The 25,546-nt window shown below is 34.2% G+C and overlaps 1 protein-coding gene and 1 non-coding gene across 3 annotated transcripts in view; one reads left to right on the top strand and one right to left on the bottom strand.

The window, feature by feature from the left end:
* The first annotated feature begins 7,104 nt into the window (after window positions 1-7,104).
* GLRA3 (glycine receptor alpha 3) overlaps window positions 7,105-25,546 on the top strand; it is a 196,076-nt gene continuing 177,634 nt past the window's right edge. The window contains exon 1 of one of the 2 annotated variants that reach the window (XM_045880116.1): window positions 7,105-7,223. In XM_045880116.1, coding sequence (XP_045736072.1) covers window positions 7,153-7,223 — 71 coding nt within the window. In that variant the 5' untranslated portion in view covers window positions 7,105-7,152. The remainder of the gene's footprint in view (window positions 7,224-25,546) is intronic. The other variant, XM_045880117.1, reaches the window with a different exon arrangement.
* Window positions 10,582-10,718, bottom strand: LOC123849015 (U4 spliceosomal RNA). Its single transcript, XR_006791891.1, has one exon. It is a non-coding gene; the product is annotated as a U4 spliceosomal RNA (small nuclear RNA).

Here is a 25,546-nt window from a genome sequence, read left to right as displayed (position 1 = left end):
TAAAAAAAATTAAAAATACATATAAATTTTCATCATTTTCATAAATTAGAAATTAATAGTCAAAATCATAGACTATTTATTAACTGTATAAATCTATGGGTTGTAATTGTTTATATAGGGGTAAATTATTAATTATAGCATATCATTATGTATTCTGATTAATGCTTATGCAGTCTAATTGTTATTTAGTAATATGTTACAATAGGTAAGTTCTTAATGTTCCTGATAAAGCTGTGGAGATTAATATATGCATCACTAATTTATTATCCTACAAAATAATAAAACTGTAATCTTTAGCCTTCAAATCACAAGTGGTTAGCTATTGCCTAATAATTAAAGTTCAGTAGCACTTCACATCTTGTGCCTGACCTTTTTGTTAATGAAGTAAATAATATTATTTTAGAAATAAATCACTATGAGTATGTAAAAGAGTGCTAAACTTTTCAGGGTTGTTTTTTTTTTTTTTTTCTAGCCTGGAAATTTAACAATAGATGTCAGTATTCATCATTTTCAAATTAAGTCAGATTTTTGAAGAAAATCTTTTATTGAATTTCTCATAAAGTAGTATTGTTACCCATTTTGAAAAATAAGGTATTGATATGTATTCCAATCTGTAGTTCATTGCCACGAGTAATTTAGTGTATGATGACATGTGTTTGATACTGAGAAAGAGAATCATGCTCATAAGTCACCTCAGATCCAAAATGGAAAGGATACCAGTTAAAGTTGTGGTATTTTGTGTTTTGTTTGAGAGCTTTTTTATATTTCAATATGTAAGAGGCCTGTGATGGAAAAATCTATGCAATGAGAAAATCTCCTCAAGAGTATAAATAGGACATGTGGGGGGATTACTGATTGGCTCATTAATAAGTGTATGAAGGAATCTCCTAACACTACAACCATGTTTACATGTTATTAACCATCCAGAAAATTTAGCAACAATTTTTCACTTTGTGCATTGTTTGACCCAGTATCTATGGCCCTCTATGATATGCCTCAAACTTCTTTTTCACTACTTTCCTTCAGTCACTCCTTTTTTTTATAAACTAATAATGTAAATTGTGATATTGGAAAAGCTGCTTAAAATTTTTGAACCTCAGTTTCTTCATCATTAAAACATGGATCAGATTATGTATACCTTAGGGTCTTGAGAGCAGAAATTAAGAAAATAGGCAAAGTATCCAATACAGTTGTTAACTGCACAAATGTTATCACTCAAGTCCTATTCACCCCACTTTCTCTGCTTCTATGTTTTTGAAGATTTTTTGCTTTCCTCTTACAAAGTTTTTTTCACTATAATTTCCACATAAATTCTAAAAATGAACTGTGAATTGGTTTCAAAGCTTTGTTAAATATCCCCTACTTTATGAAAATTTTCTGATGTTCTCATGTTTTTCATTTTAAAATACTTCATTTGAATTCCCATAGCATTTCTCTTTGCATCTATTCATGTATATCTTACATATTATATAGATTGCAGTTCCTCTGGGAAAAGATTTGTCATTCACATGTGTATCTCAGGAAGCACCTGAGATGTGCATATTATAAACTATATTTGTTGATAAATAAATTGGTTGAAGAAATGATTTGGAGGTACTCTTACAAGTTGTGCCTACTTAGCACCAAATATTCAGGGAAAGAATGAAATATTCAGTAAATTAACTGCTTCAAATATCTCACTATTTAACGTCATCTAGGGAATTATGGCAAATTACCACTACAGTTTTGCAAAAAAAAAAGATGACAGTCTGAGTGCTAAAATAGTAAAAATTACCATATACTGAATAATATTAATCTTACTTATAAAGAAGGCACTCTCAGAATGAACTGAGGGCACACATATGAACTTGAAGGTTACCTTTAGATGACGAAGGAATATATTTGGCCTGGAAAGAACACCATGATGTAGATATCTTAAATAATTTTGAAAAAAGAATGGGTTCAAAGAAATTAATAAGAATGGACTCTAGAAAAGGGAGGATCAAGAGCAGAGAATGTTTATGCATTCACTCATTCACTCAGCAGATATTTCCTGGTCACCTATGATGTGTCAGACACTGTGTTAGCATAAAGATGCATATAGCCCCTGCTGTTCAAGAGTATTCAAACAAAGGCAAACATCAAATTATAATTTAATCTATGAAGGACATGAATCTTGATGTAAGGGTAAAAGGGACATTTTTGAAAGAAAAAGAAAGAAAGAAAGATCTATATTATGAATTAAAGGCTAGAAAAAGACTAGGCATAAGAAGTCCAAGAGGAAGAATGAGGTAGAAAAATCATGAGATAAGAAACAGCTTATGTTACTGGTGCATAGTGGGAAAAAGGGAGACTAAGAAAAAATGAAGTTGAGGAGTTTGCCGATAGAAAATCATTCAGTGGCCTTGTCATCTGTGAAGAGAACTATAGATTTTAATCTATTGCAATGGAAAGGCATTAAAGGGTTTTAGGAATAGAAGTGGCATTTTCTGATTTACTAAAATAAACAAACAAAAGAAACAAACAAAAACCCCCTAATATTCACAAGCGAGGATAAACAAGGGGAATAACAGAGCAAACAGGAGAAATAATTAGGAGGCTGTTGCTGAGATTCATGTGAGAAATTTTGTATCTTGGACGAGAAAATGGAGATAAATTATTAGATATTTCTACCACTATTCCAAAAAGAGGCACCTGATCAACTAACATATCATGATTATTGTAGTTTGTTTAGTAGTAGGCAGATCCCTATACAAAAGATAAATTCACTAGGTTCACATCCTTGGTGACATTAACTACATCTTGAATAAGATTAATTCTCCTCTATCTGATTTGTATTGAACAAGCAACTTTCTGATTGACTCCTAAATTAAGACTTTCTTCAATCAGAGAAAGATAATTATCATATGATCTCACTGATATGTGGAATTTAAGAAGCAAGGCAGAAGACCATAGAGGACGAGAGGAAAAAATGAAACAAGACGAAACCAGAGAGGGAGACAAACCATAAGAGACTATTAATCATAGGAAACAAACTGAGGGGTGGGGGGTGGAGAGATGGGGTAACTGGGTGATGGACATTGGGGAGGGTATGTGTTGTAATGAGCGCTGGGCATTATATAAGACTGATGAATCAGTCTTGTACCCCTGAAACAAATAATATATTATATGTTAATTAATTGAAAAAAAGGAAAAAATTAGAAAGGTAAACATGCCATGATGGATGTGCTGATTAACTCAATTGTGAAAATCCTTTCATAGTGTATACACATATAGCAAATCATTATGTTTTACACTTTAAATATAGTATGATTTTATTTGTCAATTATATCTAAATAAAGGTAAAAAAAAAGAAAAAATAAATCAATACTTTCAACTTTCCCAGAGTGTTAATTCAAAAATATAAATATTCTAATTATTCCAAAAATGATGTAACTTTTTGTAACTTTTTAAATTGGCATTTTGACTTATACATAAACTTTTGGTGAGACCCAATACTACTAAATCTGATCAACTCTCAGTAAACTATTTTTAACCACATACTACATTGACTTCAATAAAGTAAATTAGACTTTTATTAAATTGCAAATCATGGGCGCCTGGGTGGCTCAGTTGGTTAAGTGACTGCCTTCGGCTCAGGTCATGATCCCAGGGTCCTGGGATCGAGTCCCACATCGGGCTCCCTGCTCGGCGGGAGGCCTGCTTCTCCTTCTCCCACTCCCCCTGCTTGTGTTCCTGCTCTCGCTGTCTCTGTCTCTGTCAAATAAATAAATTAAAAAAATTAAAAAAAATTAAATTGCAAATCATTTTATCAATATATGTATAAAGCATTATATGTTTTAGGTCATAGGTACTAACAAGTGAGCGTATGAAAAAAGCTTTATCACTAGACTGAAATTGATTTACTTATCTGTAGGTTAGTCAATATGCATAAGGTTTGAGACACTAGTAGACATAATAAAGACAGAGGAGTGGGGGTAGACAAAATGCTAGACACTGAGCCAGTGACACCAAATTCAAGTTTGATATTTTCAACTTGCTGAATATGAGGGTTTGTAACCATCACTTAACCACTTCAGGCTACAATTACTTTCTTTTTGAAAGGAAAGTATTAAATTTGATGAAGATTAATATCCCATTCAGCTCTGAAATCCCATGTCTTATATAATATAAAATATAATTCATTAGTTCAAGAAATAATAAAAGCAATGAGGAGAAGAGAAGAGATTTGACCAAATCAGAATCCAGCTTAATTTTATGTAAATGGGCTAGTCATCAGCCGTAGAATGGTCTTTTTTCCAAAAACACTTTCATTCACCTACCCATCCAATCAGGACTATTATTCTCAAAAGGATATAATGTATAAGAATAGCTGTCACAAGTATGTAGATGCATGAAATTCATTTTGATCTTACAGAAATTAAAAGCAAACAACATAAAAATTCATAGACAAGAAGCCCTGGAAAATTAATCATTAAATGTTAGCTTAAGAAACAAGGCATTACAACCCACCCTTTCATTAATTTCTAGTTTATTTAATCAAAATTAACCTAGTACCCAATGCATTGTAACAAATTCACAAATCTAATTAAAAAATATGTATATTGCATTTCTAATATGATTATTAATGCATTCACTGATTATTGAGTATATACTATATGTTAGGTTCTATGCTAAATAAATGGCCATTATCCTCACTGCAGTGGAAAAGTCAAACAAATAAATGAGAAAGATCATAACTTTTCATAAATAATTTGAAGGAAATAATAATGGTGCTATGAAAAACTAGTAATCTGGGGATTCCATATTACAGTTCTTTTACATGACATTTATACCCAAAAAATGATTGACTAGATCTATTAATTTGATAAAGTATAATATTTATATGCTTTCATGTTAATAATGAGATGAAATAGCTAAATTTATCCTACCTTTTAAAAACTGTCATGTAACCTAACTCTCCAGATTAATGTAAACTCAGAATTTTAAATATTGTGCATTAATTTGCTCACTTAAACAAGCATCCACTGGTTGTTTCCTTCGGGCCAGAGAATGAATCTCAGAGGTAATTTAACTCAATTCCCTTAATAAATATATTTTTAAAAATATATTAAATAAAGATACTTTTAAAAGTAGATTACTTTTCCAAAGATAGCCAGTTAGGTAGTGGTGAAGCAAGGCAAGGAATCCAGGCCTTCGTGAAATATAGTAAGTTTTGTTTCATTTATTATGTGTGGTTTTTAAAAGAATTATTGCCATTCAAAGAATGACCAGCTAAAAAGCATTTGTTCTTACTAAGCTTTCAAAAGGTTCATTGAAAAATTGAGTTGATTAAAATTGTATGAACCTTCTCTGGGTGCCATTTTCATGGGTTGAACCAGTGATATTTCTTATGAGACTTCTGGAAGTTTGTAATTTAAATCAGAAAACTAAGATGCAAAAAGAGACAGATATAGTAATAACACATAACAATAAATCCAAAAATTCTTTATTCTCACTAAATGTAAATAACCTTGTCTACTAAAGAATAAAAAGAGATATTTTTTCATTGTGTCCTCATTTAAGAGGGTGAGAAGGTAATAACTTATACTTTTCCAGTTAAATAAAGAATTACAAGATAGTCAATATGTCAATTGCTGCTGGAAGTTAATTAACAAGAAAATGTGTGAAAGATTAAGAAGACATTCATGGCATATAGTTTAGTCATTGAGAAAGTTAAGTGATTAAAGTAGGGCTTTCAGAATAAATATCTAAGGAAGTTTTAGGGAGATGCTAAAATTCAAGTAGTGAAAATTTTAATCTTTGTTGATAGTAAATAAAAGTCACTATAAAGATCTAATAGCATAGGTTTTAATCTTTTTAAATTTTATTTTGAGATACATGAATAAGCATGCACACAACATACACATACTTTTCCTTTCTAGTCTTCAATCCAAATTCCCATGTAAATGGTTGGGGGTGGGTGGGCTGAGAGAGAGGGAGGGCGAGAGAAGGGAGAGAGATATGAATGATAGAAGATGTACCCTATGACCTAGTTGTCCTCTTCACTTGAACTTACTGTTAAGATATGGAAAATGTGTAAGAAAAAAAAATTATAATACAATTAAAATTAGCACTGTGTCTCTAGTACCCATCTCTTTAGATTTCCCACCTTCAGCCTTTTAGAACCCTTATTACAACGGAAAGAAACTCAACTTACTCTAGTCAACAATGCTTCCTGGCCAGAAGGAAGCTAACCATGGTTATGAGAATTCTAGAAGCAGCTGATTCTCCTGTTTCATTGATGCTCATGTACCAATTTTTCTGCTCTACCCTAGCTCTTTCTAAGGGTCTGGGTTTACTGTTGTCTCCTGCATTTCGACATAAGGTCAAAGACATGGGGTCACATCTGAAAAGACCTTTCGTTCCTAAATTGTGCCTTTTCCCGGAAGGGAACAATAAAGGGTCTCTCCAGCGCTATTCTGCTACCTAATTCACAAAAGCTGCTGGCTCTTCCAATGCTGAGTCCTGAGGCTTTCTTCCCCCAACTCCCTCCAGTCATAGTTAAGGCTCTGCATCAGTTATTCACCGCTTTTTTTAAAGGGTAAAGTGTTAAGCACCGCCTACGGTCGTGAGTGGCCTGCCACTCTGTCCCGCTGTGCGGTCGTGATTGGCAGACAGAACAGTGTCGTCTGGCTCCGCCCCCGCTTCCCTTTGCCGCGCTAGCTGTGACGGGTTTTACTCAAAGGTGGAGAGTGGGATTCGGCGGGCGGCGCTTGGAGCAGGTGCAGAAGCATCCTTGTTCCCGCTGTTGCTGCTATTTTTTCTTCAGTGTCTGAGAGTCAGGCATTCTTTCTTTGCCGCTAGAGCTTCAATGAACTGTTGCCCAGAACCTAGGCACTTCAGACATTTCATCTCACCCCTTATTCCGCGTTCACCGTGTAAGTCACCTGCACATTTGTACCCTGAGAATCTTCCTTCTGCTCAATGCTCAGAGCGGGGGTCGAAAGGGAATTTTAAGTGTTTGAAAAAGGTCTTTACTTACTGCGGGGAGCTGTCTAAGGTGCTGAAGCTTTTCAGGCGTTCGTCTCCTGCAAAACCACACGGAGTTAGATTGCACATTTTCGTTCCTGGTTTTCGTCCCCCATGCCTTGGGTAAGACTAATTTCAGGATCGTGAAAATCTCTCCGTATCATGGCCCACGTGAGACACTTTCGGACATTAGTTTCGGGATTTTACTTCTGGGAAGCTGCACTGTTACTCAGGTGAGTCCCCTTGTATTTACCAATTGAAGAACAAAGCTTGTGCACTAGGTTGCAACCACTTGTTATTGATGAAGTCAAGAATGCAATTCGAAATTGACTTGTTGAAAGTATCCCTTAAATCGCATTGTTTTCTATCTAAAACTGTCCAGCAATTTTAGAGGTCTGTCAAGACCTCTAAAAATATGTAATTTTGTTCTATTTTCACTAATTAGAGCTTTTTAGTAACTGGCCTCATATTATTTGCAGCTGAGATTACCCTAGAAAAATTATTTCCCAAACCTAGGTTTTCTTTGTCAAATTGCTTTTAGAGTTTCTTTTTTCTAAGTGAAATATAAATTCTGAGTGTTACTCTCTTTTTGAAAGTTACGAAACATTTAGTAATTAGAAATAATATTTTTAAGTGGCAAAAAATCTAGAACATAAGCATATACTAATCAGAGAAATTCTGAACATTGTTGGTATATCAAGAGAATAAGTTAAATAAATAACACTTAAGGCCTTACAAGTACCATGTCTAAAGAGCTTAGTTCGGGTAACACATGAAGACAAAATCATAAATCATTAGATATGTTCTATGTCAAGAATAATCTTTTTGGAGAAAGTGATATAAGAAACCTACTGAAGAATAAAATTGTTCAATGATATGTAATTTTCTTATAATGTCCAGTCATATTTGGTGGGCTTTCCTTTTTATTTATTTTTTTAAATAAAAGAGGCTAGTCAAAAGATCCGATAATTTAACCCTTATTCTTAATCAAACAATATATAAGCAAGATTATGCTCATATAGACTTTTGAACCACCATGTAAATTTTACTTTACTATTTATAATTACCCTAAGATTTCCATTTTTATGGTCCACAAGCTTTTCAAGAGGATTGAAATGAAATAATTAGAGTAAGTAAGTTCTGTATATTTTTATTTTAAGTATGTAAATATTGTCTTCTGGGTTGTTATGTCAATTTTTCATCTTTGGGCACCTTAGAAAACATAGTGTATGTCATAAAAACTGCCTTACAGAAAGTTATGTCATTTTGACATGCCTGTAGTAACAGGAACTAATTGTGAAGGTTATTATAATTTTGAAATTATTTATTTTCTGAAGTACAGGGTTGAACCACTATAAACTAGGATATTTTCAGTGAAAAATATTTTAATATGACTATAAACTTTTGTAACTACAATTGTTACAAATTTTATCTATAGGGATTAAAACAAAGAGTGTAAAGCTTTTATATTTACAAAAATTTCATGGAAGGGAGCACAAAATTCATGTTATAAGTGAAATGGATCATTTTACTATAATTATTTCTTAGTATCTTAGATGATGATATGCATATTTTTTTCAAAGAAATCAAAGTAACTTAGTTCACAGACACTTAGATTTAGGAAGTTTAATGTCAGTAACTAAACCATTTTGGTCAATAAGGTCAAATTTGTATAATGGTAATTCACCATGATATTTGTTATAATATATTCTTAGATATATAATCTTCATCAGTACATCCTTTGATTTTTGTCTAGTTTTATTGAAATTCACAAAAATTTTATTTCAAATTGATGATCATAATTATAAAAATATGTCTTCATTAATATTAAATAATTATAATAAAAATGTTTTTGTGAATAATCCAAAGATGTAATCTCTTGAAAAACACATACCCAATATAGAAGTTTGTATGGTATATATATTCTTTGTCATCAGGTTTTTCTTCTTCTTTGATAAATTAAATAAAATTTTTCTCTTAGACTGGTCTTAGGTGAGAGTAACTCATCACTCTATGAAGAACTTTATGTTTAAAAATTTAAATATATTTATTTTCAGCGATGGCTCTTAAAATAAAATTTCTTATAGTTAAAAAAAAAGTGATGCTCCCTCTACTGGAAATATTTTGTAAAATAAATGTCCTTATGAAAACTATTCTTTATTCATTAAATCTATTTCTTATGTATAAAGGGAAAAGGAAACATAAAATAAAAAATAAAGACAAAAAAGTATTTAGTATTAATTTACAAATATATCTTTTTAAGTTAGAAATATTCTTTTAAGGCAACTTGGAGGCAAGAACTACAACTGGAAACCATAGTAATTTTTAATTAAATAATTTATTAGTACAAGCTTCTTCTGATAGGTTTTAAAGATTTTTAAAAACCTTATTGAGATATAAAATACACACAGAAAAGTCCACAAATAATAGGCTCCCATGTAAAGTTTCACAAAGTTAACACACTCATGCAAAGAGACCATGGATCAAGAAGTAGAATTGCCCTCAAAAAACTAAAAAAGAACTATCATATGATTTGGTAGTCCCAATTCTGGTTATTTATCTAAATGAATTAAAGTCAGGATCTCGAAGAGATATTAGTAGTTCTATGTTTATTGCAGAATGGCTAAGGTTCTATGTTTAGTCACAATAACTAAGGTGTGGAAACATCAAATGTCCATTGACAGGTGAATGGATAAAAATGTGGTATATAACTACAAGGGAATACTATTCAGCATTTAAAAAGAAGGAAATTCTGCAATATGCAACAACATGGATAGATTTTGAGGACATTATCCTTAGTGAAATAAGCCAGGCACATAAAGATAAGTACTCCATGAGAAAAAATAAAAATAAAAAAAGTAGAATTGTCAGTATCACAAATGCACTCCCCCTCCCACTGCCATACCTTTTCCAGGCACCACTTTGCCCAAAGATAATCACTATCCTGACTTATACAACAATGAATATGTTTTTCTGCTTTTGAACTTTATATAAATACTTATTTGAGTCTGCTCTATTTTTATGAGCATTATGTTTATGTGATTTGTCCATGTAAGTGCATGTAGCAATGGTTTGCTTATTCTCATTGCTGTATAGTATTCCATTACATGAAGATATTACAATTTATCCAGTGTCCTATGGAGGATATTTGGGTATTCTTTTAGGTTTTGGCTACGCGGCAATGAATATCCTTGAACATGTCTTTTTGTGAGTACATGTGAATACATGTGAATACATGCATTTTAGGGGCAGTATGGATTGGGTCTAAGACTTTCTCTAGGAGAGGAATTTCTGGATCATAGGGTGGGCATGAGTATGTCTAGCTTTATTAGATATTGCAAATTTTCCAAAGTAATATTACCTATTGATATTTCTATCAGCAATGTGTAAGAGTTTCTGTTGTTATTACTAGTACAAAGTTTGTTAAGTGTATATTATTATAAGCATTTCTAGCATTTTCTTAGACTATTATTGCAGGCCCACAGATGATATTTTAATTTTTTTTATCTTGGCATAATTTCTACATTTTCGTAAATGAGTTTTACTAAGGCAAAAACAGGGGAACAAATATATTTACTTCTATAATACAATTAAAATTATTCATTACCAGATTACATCAGGTATTTTAAAAATACAATTTTTGAAGGGAAATTATTTAAGTTTTCAATTAGCAATAATCGCGCCTCGGATAAACCTCATTGGCTACGATACTGCCACTGCGCAAAGCTTGAAGGGAAATTATTTAAAAAAAGATAATTCTTTAAAACATACTAGTGAGACAATTGTGTAAACAGATGACAAAAATCTGAATTTCCTAGTAGTAAAGTTTTTTAAAAGTTTCACACTTTGCTCAGATATTGCTGTTTTTTTAAACAATCCTTCTAGGCTTTTGGGATCTAGTCCTCATATTAATAAAGAACAAAACACCAGTGTTCAGCCTTCTTTGAAATGCAGATAAGTGATGATTATGAGGAGCTTGCAGAACAAATTCTAAAAACAGGAGAGCTGCCAAAAATACTTCATTTAAATTGATTATTTTCATAAAATACAATTTTATTTTTCATCTTTACAATTTTATACCAACACGGACTTGCTACTTGAATAAATTATGGTACAGTCTGTCAAAAACTAAATGTGTGAATTTCAGACTTCATGATAATCACAAATAAAATGCTTTCTTGGTTTACTCTGAAGCCTAAGAAAAACATTTTGACATAGAATTTCTTGTTTTTGCTTTTGGTATGTTTTGGAGCATGGGGAGAAATCCTTTTTAGTGTTGGCTCTATTTTCTTATGTAAGATACTAAAGAAAAATGTACTTCAAAGAATAAACTTTTACCACAGAAATTTCTTATATGCAGGTACAGTAAGAGTCTATATAATTTTTAAAAAATTATGCTACACATAATATATGCTCCTTAGGTTTATGTCTATAAATAATCATACATTTTCCCAAGTATAGAAGGATCATGGCCCAGTTCTTTGGTTAGTGCCTCAGGCAATTTGCCCTGTAGGTTCAGAAAACAGCTTGCAAAATATTTCCTATGCTATATATTTTTTCCTCCCTTAACTACAATTAGGTACTGAGGCAAGTCAATTAACGAATATGTATTTAATGTGTAATGTTAAGCAATTCAACCAGATTACCGAATTCTGTGCACAAACTTTTGTGCTAGGTACAATTTGGCTGATTGGGAACTACCACTTTTCCCATCATGGAACTTAAAGCACAGCAGGGAAGAAAATACAAAGGACCAAATAACAAAAGAAAAACACAAACAGCAATGTTTGGAAATGTGAGGTAGGAAAACTATCTAGAAGGTTTGGTACTTTGGATCTTGTTAAGATGCTTGTTCACTGGGCTGAAATGAGACATAAAGGAAATGATAATGGGTATATAGTATGCTTAAAGAGTGGTGATTGTCAAATTCAGTGAAGAAATTCTGATTTATGGTGTATAATCATATTCTACCAGCAACAACTACTGAGCTGGCTGCAATAATAAACCTGCAGAAATATGGAGAAGTAACAACTTCCTTTCACAATAGAGAATGGATAAAATTTAAAAACAAATAATTTAATTATAACTGAAGAGTTGTCATAGGAATGGTCTTTTAACTTGGCTCAAAATATCTCAATAAAATTGCTACTAATAGGGGCGCCTGGGTGGCTCAGATGGTTAAGCATCTGCCTTCGGTTCAGGTCATGATCCCAGGGTCCTGGGATCGAGCCCACATTGGGCTCCTGGCTCAGCGGGGAGCCTGCTTCTCCCTCTCCCTCTGCCTCTCTCCCTGCTCATGTTCTCTCTCTCTCTCTCTCTCTCTCTGTGTCTCTTTGTCTCAAATGAATAAATAAAATCTTTAAAAAAATTGCTACTAATAATTAGTAATAGTAAGAACTGTATAAACAATAATGGCTAAACTACAAGAAGAAAAGGATCTCTCTTTTTTTAGAATCTGAAAACTATGTTTGAGCTTTTCATCAAAATATGGTTTCCTTAAAGAAAGAAAATCAAGTAGAGGATTTTGATTGTTGGAAGAAGAGAAAACACTGAATTTGGTTTAGGGTATTTGAGTTTGAGATGCTAGCTGTAGATCTTGGTAGCCTGCCATCAGCTGGGGATGCAGAGATGATTTTTGAACTGTAGATTTAACAGTCAGAATGTTATGAAGGTGATAATATTATGTGCAAAGAAAAAAGAATAAATATGTATATGCAATAAGGGTAGAACATTATAAAGTAGGGCACAAAGAAGTACACAGAAAGCACTGAGTTAAACTGGAGGTAAAACTGATTATAACTAAGTGACAAAGTCACAGATTTATCATAGTTTTATACAGTTGATCCTAGAGACCTGCTCATATCAACAGTATATATCTTTCTAAAACTTTTCTTTTTTTTTTTAAAAGATTTTATTCATTTGAGACACAGATACAGAGAGAGAGAGCATGAGCAGGGGGAGAGGCAGAGGGAGAGGGAGATGCAGGCTTCCTGCTGAGCAGGGAGCCCGATGCGGGGCTCGATCCCAGGACCCTGGGGTCATGACCTGAGCCGAAGGCAGCCGCTTAACGACTGAGCCACCCAGGTGCCCCTCTAAAACTTTTCTATAGAATCTTCCAATGCTCTAATTTCAACTAATCTCATAATTTCACAATCACAGATGATACATTATACCCACTGAGTTTTCTCAGGAGACTTTTAGGGAATTATTTTGAGAAAGTATATCTTTTACTTTTCCTTATTTCATGAATGATATATGGTGGATCCTTTTTGATTCTCCCAACAAACATTTCTCTTACTCTTCTGCATATGGTTATCTTCATAGTGGATTAACAGTATTTATTGAAAATAAATTCATGTGTAGGTAAATGTCTATGTGGAAACATAGATTGTTTGTTTTTCCCCACTAGGAGAAGTGGTATAGTTGTAGCTTTGTTTTGCTTGGGGAAGTGGGTCAGGAAAAGAGACATATGCATCATCTTCAGAGAATTGGTTCTGGAGTGAAGGCAGGAATTCTAAGACAGGATCAACTGTTTGGGAACAAACAGAAGGTATGTGAATAGAATGAGCTATTCAGCTGCAGAAGACAAAACTATTCTAACTGCAGGCAACCACATTTTAAGGCATTTTAAGGAAACTAAGTTTGGAATTCTCAGATGTCAGAAAAGTAAACAATGGGGAAAAAAGCAGCTTCATTATAGTGCATTTCTGAAATTCTTTCATAATCTCCATACTAGAGATACTTTTAAGAGGAAGTATTACCAGTACCTCTAGGACAATTTAATGCACAAAAGCAGTAACTTCAGTGGTACAAGTAAGAATAGCATAAAATCTAAAGGTTATTAACATCTTCTAGAAATAGTTTATTGAACGGAATAGCTTTCAAGGCAATGATGAAGAATTCTCTATGAGTTCATCAAACATTTGCCATAACCAATTAGAAATTATTGCTAAATGGGGCACCTGGGTGGCTCAGTCAGTTAAGAGGCTGCCTTCGGTTCAGGTCATGGTCCTAGGGTCCTGGGATCAAGTCCCGCATCAGACTTCCTGCTCAGCGGAGAGCCTCCTTCTTCCTCTCCACCATCTGTGCTCTCTTGCGTTCTCTCTCTCTCTCTCTAATAAATAAATAAAATCTTAAAAAAAGAGAAACTGTTGCTGAACACAGATATTTCTGCTGCTCTTATACAACCATCACCACTGCAGGATGATTGGAGTTACATTAGAGGTAACTGGTCCATCCAATATCTTACCTAAATTCGAGAATCTCTCAAAATTATCTCTAACAGGTGGTCATCCTATAAACTTTCAAATTCTAGCAATAAGGATGCCTTTACCCCAGAAGGAAAATATTTACCAAATGATTTTAATCAATTTTTATCGATTAGTTTTTACTAAAATGCCATTCTATTTTCTCCTGGCTAAAGTAAACTTTTTTTCCCCCTATATGTGCTTCCAAAATATTTGTCTCTGTATTTTCCACTTGTGTTTTATACTTTTTTCTCCACTTAAATGACCCTACTTCTCATGGAAAGTGTGCTTTTATTTGAGGCATGGTTTGAATTGATAACCTTTTCCGTGCAGTTGTTCTCTGAATGAAGCTTGTATTCTCCAGTTTCAGAGTGACTGTAGCATTCTACCTGAATTTCTCTATAACTTTTATAAAAATTTATGGAGTGATGATTCCATTCCAGGCAGTGTGTGAAGTCCTGGGGAAACAGAACTTCAACTTTTAACAATATACCACTATGGAGGTTATGTGTGTATTTTAGATTTTCATACAAGTCTTCTCTCTTGCTCTTATTAAGTCCTACAATGATAGGATTATTTCTGATGTTTATTTTACCTGTATAATACTTAATTCAATGTCATGCCTGCATGAAGTAGATGCTCAATAAACAGCAAGTAAGCAGAGATAACATTTGCCTGTTACATCTGTCTACCTACCCGTGACTTTAGATTTGAATTCTACTTAAATCTGTGTTATTACTTGGAGCAAAAAGGGAGTCTGTGTTCAAGATCTCATAAAAGATATGAGATCAAACAAATCTCAGATATTACTCTGGGAGCATTTAGTGGAAAAGTAATGGATTTGTTTCTCATTATCACCATGAGAAACTAAAATTTGTATTGTATAATGCATCATTTCTCAACTTTTCTTTTTCCATTTTTGCCTTCTAAGGAGCCTTTTAAAGATATTTTTAGATTTTTTTTTTTTCTAATTGTCTTCATGGAATTGTAATACCACAGCATTCTGTATATTTGCTCATGTACAGTATATACAATCTGTCTGTATATGGGGTGTGTGTGTACCATAATTATATATATATATATAATGGCTTTATACATAAAATAATATGATTTTTTATCCCCTATATCAAACTTCCACTCACTCCACTCATCCCTACTGAGAATGCATGGTGTAATTGTTGCTACTTTCTCATGATGCCGCTTAGAGTAGAGTTGTATAGTTTTACTATTTTGAATCATGACCTAGAAATAAACCAATAGAGGAAGTATTTACTTGTTTGGACTTTATTAGGGCTTTGCAACTTTGTAAAATGAACACATAGTTAATGTCATTTTTCAATTGACACTGTAAGATAAGTTAATCCTTAAGTCATTAGAGTACTTTAGCAATACCTTTTTCCATAAATACATATGGCTCCCCAAAACCACTAGGATTTCAGCAATAAATTTAAAATCACTACTGCTCCTACTAACACCATTGTTAGATGGCTCTCATAATTTCATACAATTTCATACATCATTTCTTGGACCTTCTTCCCCTCCAGCAATGCTTAGTTTGTTTCCTATGATTAAGAGTCTCTTACGATTTGTCTCCCTTGGGGGGGTAGGGTAACTGGATGGTGGACATTAAGGAGGGCACATCATGTAATGAGCACTGGGTATTATATAAGACTGATGAATCACTGAAAAAATATATAATGGGCCCCACTTTTAAGAAAAGCAAAAAATATATATATAAGCTAAAAAATTCTTTTAAAAAGAGTGGTTCAGGGGCGCCTGGGTGGCTCAGTCATTAAGCGTCTGCCTTCGGCTCAGGTCATGATCCCAGGGTCCTGGGATCGAGCCCCGCGTTGGGCTCCCTGCTCCGCGGGAGGCCTGCTTCTCCCTCTCCCATTCCCCCTGCTTGTGTTCCCTCTCTCTCTGTGTCTCTCTCTGTCAAATAAATAAATAAAATCTTTAAAAATAAATAAATAAATAAAAGAGTGGTTCATATTATAAAATAATTCTTCATATTATACAATGATTCAACTCAAGTTCCCTTGGATAATGGGTATCTTAAGTTCATTTAAAATTATTTTGTGTATCAAGGTGGGGGGAATGGGCAAAATGGGTGAAGAAGAGTGGAAGATACAGGCTTCCAGTTATGGAATGAATAAATCACAAGGATAAAAAGTAGAGCAGAGGGAATGCAGTCTATAGTACTATAAAAGCGTTGTAGGGTGATAAATGGTAGCTACGCTTGTGGTGAGCATAGCATAACGTATGTCAAATCACTATGTTGTACACCTGAAACTAATGTAACATTGTGTATCAGCTATACTTCAACTGAAAATTAAAAAGGGCACCTATGTGGCTCTGTTAAAAAAAAAAAAAAGGAATAAAACATCAAAAAAAAGTAAAAGTTTTTTTTTTCAACTCCCGCCCACCAAAAAAAAGATAATTAAGCACTAGGAATGTAACATACAACATAATGACTACAGCTAATACTGTTGTATGATATATAGGAACATTGTTAAGCAAGTTAATCCTAAGAGTTCTCATCACAAGGAGAATATTTTTTACTTTTTCTTTTATCTTTCTTTTCTATTTATTGTATCTAGAAGAGAAGAGATGGATGTTAGCTGAACTTACTGTGGTAATCATTTCACTATATATATATAAAACCACTATGCTGTACTTTAAAACTTATACAGTGATATATGTCAATTATTTCTCAATAAAACTGAAAAAAAAAAAACCCAAAAAAGATAAAAGAAAAAAAAAGAGTCTTGGAGTTATTATCATTTAAAGTTTATTTATTTTTCTATGATTTAGACTCTGTTGACTTTCTTTTGTTATTGATGTTAGATAAATGAAAAATTTCACTTTATTTTTAAGTTAAATTTCTAGTTGTGATAAAACAGAATATCAACAGTTAGTACCTATGTTAGCTCTGGATATTGTCCAATGCAGGGGTTAAGGATATGTATAAAAAGCTGAGAATGTGTTATTATTAAAAATAAAAACTAATTGGCAGAAAACTGTAGTAACAAGTAAAATGCTACTAAAAGAAAAGAAAGTAAGTTGTTACTAATGGTCCGTGAGTGTGAACAAATCATCAGAAAACAATTGGTCCTGTTGTTACTGTTGTTGGTATTGTTTTTGTTGTTTTGGGGTTCAGACTGTCCATACAACACTTTAAGGTGGGGACCTGAGAGAAGATAAGTGATATGAACCTCAACAAAATGACCACTCAAAGGCCCCCCATCAAATGACTGGGAGGAAAGTGTGAGTTCCATCTGTCTGGATAATTTCTCCTCAACTCACTTCACCTTCTCGAAGACTCCGTTTCTTATCTTCCCCAGGTTGAGGTGAGGCTACCTCCTCTGTGCACCCAAGCACCCAGTGCCTTTATTGCACAGATCTTGATGGGGTGGTCGTGGTAATCACCTGAATACTATCTCTTCTTTGAACTGTGAAGTCCTTCAGGGCAGGACAGTAATGGATGTCCACTTCTATCTCCAGGTCTTGAAAGAGTGTCTAGAACACTGAAAGTGCTCACTCATTTCTGGAATGAGGCATAGTTTTTATTTCTAAAAGCAGATTGACAATTCCAAATAAATAACTCTTTCTTGGCACAACTAAAAATACCATGTTGACTTTCTTTGCTTCTAGCATTCAGGAGAAAATTCTGTGAACGATATGATGCTTTGTTTTTTCCTTATTCCTAACTTTATTTTTCTGTGGTAATATATTTACCCATTCACCTCTTATCTCTCTTTTACAGGAAAAGTTTTAGGTAAAAAAATCATCTATATTTTTTCATTTTCTCAACTACTCACTTATGCCTTACTTGTTCCTATTTGGGATCTGTCCCACCTCTACTAAATAAATCAGTACCTAGCTTTCATGTTGTGATAGCTCCTTCTTTTTTAAACATTGAGAAAATGGAAATAACACTTCATATAATAATCGTTGTATATAATGATTCATATAATAATAGTTATTAAAATAACTATTAAATGTATATACAAAATGTTCACATATATGCATATATAAAATATATATATATCTTTATATCAATATATAACTTCTAATTATCTACTTATCTATTTTTTATAAGATCTCTACACTGGAAAGAGAAGACGTAATTAAATGAACATCCTACATAGTAATCAAGTAAATAATGTATATTCTCAAGATATCATGTTTACATTTCTATTATTATACCTATCACAGTTCTGGTATCAGAATCACTGACAATATTCCAGTTCCCTAGATAAACTGAGACCATCGATAACACAAAATATTTGTTTTTGCTCTTTAATCTGTTTATTCACATACTTTTAATATTTTAGGCCCAAGAAACTCTATAAAGGGTGGTTTAACAGTGATTCCTTTTTTCAGAAAAGAGTGATCCTTTCAGGCAGGAAAAGCAGTGTTAGCAGAGGCAACAGGTCAACTTCCATGAGAAATGGAGGATATTGCCAACCTCATAGTAACAGTTTGACCAGGGGACCCCCAAGTTTTCTTTTCTAATAAATCTATGCTTACGTTGTTTTAGGACTAACTTTGTAGGAAAAATCTATAAGACTATTGTAGGATGTTAGAAAACATCAGCAAATGTTTATTCAAATAGTATGTTTCTCTATTTCTAAACAAAATGTTTCATTGTCATTTGATTGAGGGAAGAAAATATTTGAATGAGGTATTTTATATATGCTTGTCCTGTTGATGTCAGTATACTCTACTTTTATTGATTTGTAGTATTTAAATGTGTTTATTCTGTATATCAGAAGTCTAAGGACTGAAACTTAATTACTAGCAGATTAAATAAAACAAAAATCCAGGAAAAGAAAAGATTTATGGCTTCATAGTTCTATAAACAAATGGTTACTTTCCTGACAAGGGAAGGAAGAATGGCATATGTCATGAAATCTTGACCTTCAAAACTTAAAAAACAATGTATCTGTACACATTTCTTTCTATTAAAAAATTATAGAACACTCTAATATGCATTATGTAATATTTTCCACCAGTTCTTACATTATTCCTTTTTAGGAGGAGACTTCTCCTTATTAAAACACTGACCCAACTTTGTACAGCATATCCCACAGCATATCCCACTGACTCTCCTGTATCCTTAACTAGCCTCTTGTTTCATTTATTGGGAAGAACAGAGGTAGCAGAGCATTATATGGAAAAAATTATTAGATATCTCCCATCTACTTTATGTTGTTTCTTTGGAACAGCCTTAAACCACTTAGAAAATTGTGAAATCCTTTCTCTCCCCTTTAAATCCCTGAAATTTAGGGTATCTTTCTTCCTGTGAATCTTAAATGAGATGAGAACCATCAAAGACACTGACTCTGCTGCAGACCTTAGTTAGTACCTCCCAAGACTATAGGAGGGATTTAGGTTTTGTGTGTAGCCTAAATATGTTCTAAATAATAACATATGAACTTAAAATTTTGCTCTACTTTAAAAAGCCAAAGTGTATACCATTCTCTGTGTGTACATACACCATTATCATATATGTCAACAAACAACAAAGATACATTGGAAAAGTTTGATTGAAATGAAAAAACAATTCAATTCCTAGAGCAAATAAAAATTCAAACTCAACAAAAAGAGTAAAGAAGATGAGATGTATACCTCTATAGGAAATAGCTAGTCTATTTTAGATGTTTTCTAAATTAACTGTTCTTGCATTCTATCTTCTCTGTGGAGAAAGGAGAGAAAGGAGCAGATGTAAGAAGTGATAAAAAGAAAGGGGAAAAAAAAGACTTGTACACTAATTGGGAGTGAGGAAACAGAGAGAAGAGTCTAGGATAATTCTCGTAATCATACTTTTAGTAACTAGGTGAACAATAGTGTCATGACACAAATAGAACATACGAAAAGAGGAATAGTCATGTAGAAAAGTACCCTAATTTAAGTTCCAGATAGGTATAATGAATGTGATACCTCTAAGATATCCAGCTAAATGAAACACTTCAGCACAGTGGGAGGAGTATAGGACCTGGGCATAGATCGGATTGGATGACTAGCATTCTGGGCCAGGGCTTTTGACACTTGAGCACACACCAATGTTTCATCCCATTGGGCCAAGCATTTGGGTGCACACGGGAAAACAAGAAGAAAGAGAAAGAGGACTCAGGGTCAGGTCTCAGTCCTGTCTTTGAAGGGCTGAGTGAACTTTCTATAGACTGAGTGATTGTATTTGATATGCTACTTTAAAAATGTAGTGTGTAGAGCTGTATCCGTCTATAGAGTACAATTTTTTTTTACTAACATTGTCAGAAATGTGATAATTTCTCCATAACAGAAAATATGTACCAAGCATTACAGCTATAATTTCTCACTTCATTTAATATTAGTAGCCTATTTTTTCCCCCTAAAATCCACTGTAGTGGTAAATGTGAGAGGTGTTGAGTGGCAGCAAAATCAACAAGGAATGAACAAACCAGCCCTTTATTGCTGTTGTTGGTTCAGATTAGTCTCACATTTGTGAGTGACAGAGAGTGCACAATAATATCGGCTTAAGAAAGATTTTATTTTTCCTTCCAAAACTAAAAAAAGAAAAAGAACAACTATGGAAGTGAGCAGACCAAGTCTGGAATGGGAGTTTACCAATCCTTCCTTCTACCTTGTTGTTTTGCCACCCCTTAACATGGGGTTTCTTCCTTGACATCCAAGCCAGATGCTCTGATCCAGTCATCACAGGTATTTTCCAGTTATCAGAAAAGAGAAAGAGGCTTCTATTTAAAGACACCTCCAAGAAGTTACAGATTTCCTAGTTTCCCTGGCAGCTTTGTGTGTCCTTGAGACCAAGTTCTGGCCACTAAGTTGTAAATAGAAGTGGCATGTTCAACTTCTGTGAAGTGCCATTTGAGGCAGATTCAGAGGCTCCAGATCACATTTTGCATTCTCCATGGAACTCAGTCTCTAACTGAAGCAAAAGGGAACTCTTATAAGTAGGAAAGGAGCACAAACAGATTGTGTTTCAGAAATATCGCTAAAGGAGTAATGTGGAGAACTCAGAAGAAAGGATGTTGATGTTGGAAAGGGGCAAAACTAGCATCAAGGAAAGTAGTTCATGGTCAATGCAATAGAACATCCTAATAATGGAGAGAAAGGAGCAGATGTAAGAAGTGACAAAAAGAAAAGGAAAGAAAAAAAAAGACTTGTACACTAATTGGGAGTGAGGAAACAGAGAGAAGAGTCTAGGATAATTCTCATAATCATACTTTTAGTAACCAGGTGAACAATAGTGTCATGACACAAATAGAACATACGAAAAGAGGAATAGTCATGTAGAAAAGTACCCTAATTTAAGTTCCAGATAGGTATAATGAATGTGATACCTCTAAGATATCCAGCTAAATGAAACACTTCAGCACAGTGGGAGGAGTATAGGACCTGGGCATAGATCGGATTGGATGACTAGCATTCTGGGCCAGGGCTTTTGACACTTGAGCACACACCGATGTTTCATCCATCGGCGTAAGCAAACAAGCCTGGTGACACAGAGTCATCAAGCTTCTATTTTCCCAGACCCCATCTCACATACTTCAGGCTGAGCTGTGGACAGCACCGCATACCTGTAATCACTGGGGTATGCAGATGTGGGAAAGTCCCTCCTTGCCTAGGGCATCACTACACAAAATGCGGTCCTTTAACCAGCACGATGTCACCTGAGAGATTGTTAGACCTGCAGGGTCTGAGTTCCACCACAGACTTACTGAATCCGAATCTGCATTTTATCATGCCCTCCGGATGATTCATAAGCACATTTAGGTTTAAAAAGCACTATTTTAAGAACATCATCTGAGGGATGGGCAGAGAGAGAAGTACTGGCAAAAAAAAAGGCAGGTATGGTAAGAGAAAAGGAGAATTAACACTGAGTATGTCACAGAACCTAACAGAAGAGTTTTAGAAAGGAAAGAATGATCAATAACATCAAATGCCATAAAAACAAAAAGAAATATGGAAGATTACTGGTAGCCTTTCAAGTGAATTTTTGGTACAAATATATGTGTACAAATATAACATTGATTGATGATCTGAAGAAAAAGATAAATACAGATTTTTTTTTTTTTTTTTTTTGGTAAGAGGTTACTAGAAGGAGAAGTAAGAGTGGACACAGATGAGATACGCAATTGTTGATTTGTTTAGTTTTGTTGTTTAAGTGGCAGGAGTTTAAGCTTGTTTATGTCTGGAAGAAAGAAGCCAAGAGATTAGGAATTGCTTTAGAAAGAGACAGGAGGGTACAAAAAAGGGTCAGTGACTGAGAAAATGCAAAAAAAGAGCCGTAGTTGAAGGATAGCTTTTGAACCAGAGGAGTGCCAGGTCTCTCTCTGTGACTAGATAGAAGGTTAAAATAGATGCAGAATACGGCAAGCTGTTGATATGGGAATTGTGATTTCATAATTCAGCAGCTGAATGCTCAATTATCTCTTTGAAGTAGGAGGTAAGGTCATCTGCTGAGATAAAGATAAACAATGAAGCGAACAAGTTTAGGCTGACTTCCCAGTTACCAACGAGAATAGAGCCTAGCCCCCTCGCAGCAGATACCCTATCACTCTGCAGTGGAGGGGAAGGAAGTCTAGAGACATGATCATTATTCAGACCACACGAATTTACGTGGCAAAGCCAGAGGTAGAACCTCCCTCACCTAATTCAAATTAACTGCTTATTTTTCCAAGCTCTGTAATTGAGGCTGTTCTAAAGTAGAAAAAGAAATGATCACATCACTCCTTAAAAGGTGAAATGCGACTCATTCAGTTAGAGTCATAGGAAGATTTGTTTGTTGATATTTTCATCAAAAAATACAAGAATGGAACCCATTTTCAAAATTGTACTCTTTGTTCTCATAGTTCTACACATGAGCACCAAGTTTGGCAACGTTGGCATACAGTTTGCGCTCATAACTCTGAACGTTTCTTTTATATCCCCAATGTGGCTAGCCTTTTCCTATAAAGCATTGTCTCTAGGGATTGTGCTATGCTTGATTAAAGAGAACATATGCTCTTACTGCCACAGGAAATAACTTCTATAATCTAGAGGGTTTTAAAATCCTTTTGTTTCCTGGGAAACCATAAACATGTTTCCCAAAATAGCTTAGGCATATACAAAGAAGGGGGGAAGAGGGGAGGAAGAGACAGAGGTGAGGCAAGGGGAGCAGACAAGAGAGTCAGAGAGTGAGTAGCCTCAGCTGTGCATTAGCTTTAAGTATCATGTTAACACCAGTGATTGTATCTTCCTCATCTCTTTCAATTTTTAAAAAGAATATAGTCCAATAAAAACCTCGGTGAAAACAACAAACCTTGATGGATAGTCAAATTTTCTGAGGGAAACTGAAAAGCACCATACTTATCGCTATGTTTACCTTTCCTTACCTCTTTCAATTATAAACTCTTTTTTGCCTTGTTGTTTGATTCCCTCCTTTATTCTGTGCCATTTCTCTCTCCTTATGGGGATGTAATGGTCAGGCAAATAAGAGGCTCCCTGCACCACGGGAAGAAAAAGGTCCAATCTGCCTTCAGTATGCTTAAGTCAGAACACCTTCCATTGAAAGGTGACATTAACGTAAATGTTTGCAGTCACACAAATGGGAATACCTACCAAAACCTGAATAACTCCATACTCTGCTGATTCAGTATTATTCAGGAAAAGAAACTTAGTATGATTTCACGTTAATATTCTCTGTACATCTCTTTCAGATTCAGAGACTCCAAAGATTGGTGCTTTAAAATATCATGCTTTTCTGTCCTGAATGTTATTGATTTGGGGATTTACAAAAATGTGTTTCATTAGTAGGCACTGATGCAAGCACAATCAGTCAAAAATAGAAAGAAGAGAGCTCAAAATAAAGCAGTACTACTTTTGCTAAATTGTTTCCTTTATAAATATCTATAACACAGTTAAGATCTCAGGTAAGAGGATGATTTCTGTATCACTCATCCCTGGGTGATAGGATTAAGATGCTTTTTTTTCTTTTTTTTTTTTTAGAGAGAGTATGTGTGCACATGTGTGCACACAAGTGGGGTGGGGATGGGGCAGATGGGCAGAGGGAGAGGGAGAGAGAATCTTAAGCAGGCTTCATGCCCAGTATGGAGCCTCATGCCAAGCTTCATCTTATGACCCTGAGATCACGACCTGAGCAGAAATCAAGAGTCAGATGCTTAACCAACTCAGCCACCCAGGTGCCGTTAAAATGCTTTTTTCTTATTTTTATATTTTTATGAATTTTTTTATAGTGAACGTATATTAGATTAAATGAAATTTATAGTGTTTTGTTAAAAATAAGCTTTGTGCATATTTTAAAAGTCTAAGGGGTTTTGACAAATCAGATTTAGAAGAGAAGCAATTCTTTTCTTTTTAATTTTATTTTTTATTTTAGAGAGAGAGCACAAGCAAGGGGAGGAGTAGAGGGTGAGGGAGAGGGAGGGGGAAAGAATCTCAAGCAGACTCTGTGCCCAGCAGGGAGTCCAATACCAGGCTTGATCTTGGGGGGCTCAGTCTCACAACTCTGAGATCATGACCTGAGCTGAAACCATGAGTCGAATGCTCAACTGACTAAGCCACCCAGGCACCCCATAAAAGAGAAACAATTCTTGATTAACATTTCCTCCATCAATTTGATGTAATCACTTTCAAATTATCACTGGAAAAATGGCTCTAAAATCGGTGATCTTTTGATAAGTTAAACTGGTTGAGGTATACTTGGAATATAAGGAACAAATTTATCAAATTGAATTCTGTCAAACTGAACTCTAGAAGGACTCTAGAAATTATAGTGAAGTAGTATATCAGTGCTATGAGATGAGTGCCAGTGACATGAGTTATATGACAAAGGCAGAAACTAGCTAATAGAGAGGGATCTTGGCAGGTAAGCATCACTTATCACAGTGGAAATCAGTGACAGAACCAAAAGGTCTGTAAGAATTTAGTGGAGGAAGGATAATTTCCAGGTCAGATAAGCAAAGAAAAGCAATGTAGAGGATGCAACATTTAAGCAACGAAATTGGTAAAATTCCATAAAGCAGGCAAACATGTGATTGGGGCACATTCTGGATTTTGAATGGTTACTATTATGACTTCTAGAGTCCCCTGACCATTTTCTGACTGAAGGAAATGTAAAGTGTACTATTCCAAGATTTCATCTTTCTAATTTTGATTTTTTGAAAACCCAATGTTTTTATTAAGTGTATTGTCCAAGAGCACACTATACTCCAGAAGCAGAGGAAAATTCCTTTATCATTTTTCAATTGAAAAAAATAATGTCTAGAGGTAGTGAACTTTGTGCATACTAGGTATGAGTGTGG

Source organism: Mirounga angustirostris, unplaced genomic scaffold (genome assembly GCF_029215605.1).
Source record: "Mirounga angustirostris isolate CCGP_5_RB_7025 unplaced genomic scaffold, mMirAng1.0.hap1 SCAF_2, whole genome shotgun sequence".
Taxonomy (NCBI): domain Eukaryota; kingdom Metazoa; phylum Chordata; class Mammalia; order Carnivora; family Phocidae; genus Mirounga; species Mirounga angustirostris.
The sequence above is the reverse complement of the archived record's forward strand: the minus strand, read 5'-3'. Positions and strand labels throughout refer to the sequence as shown.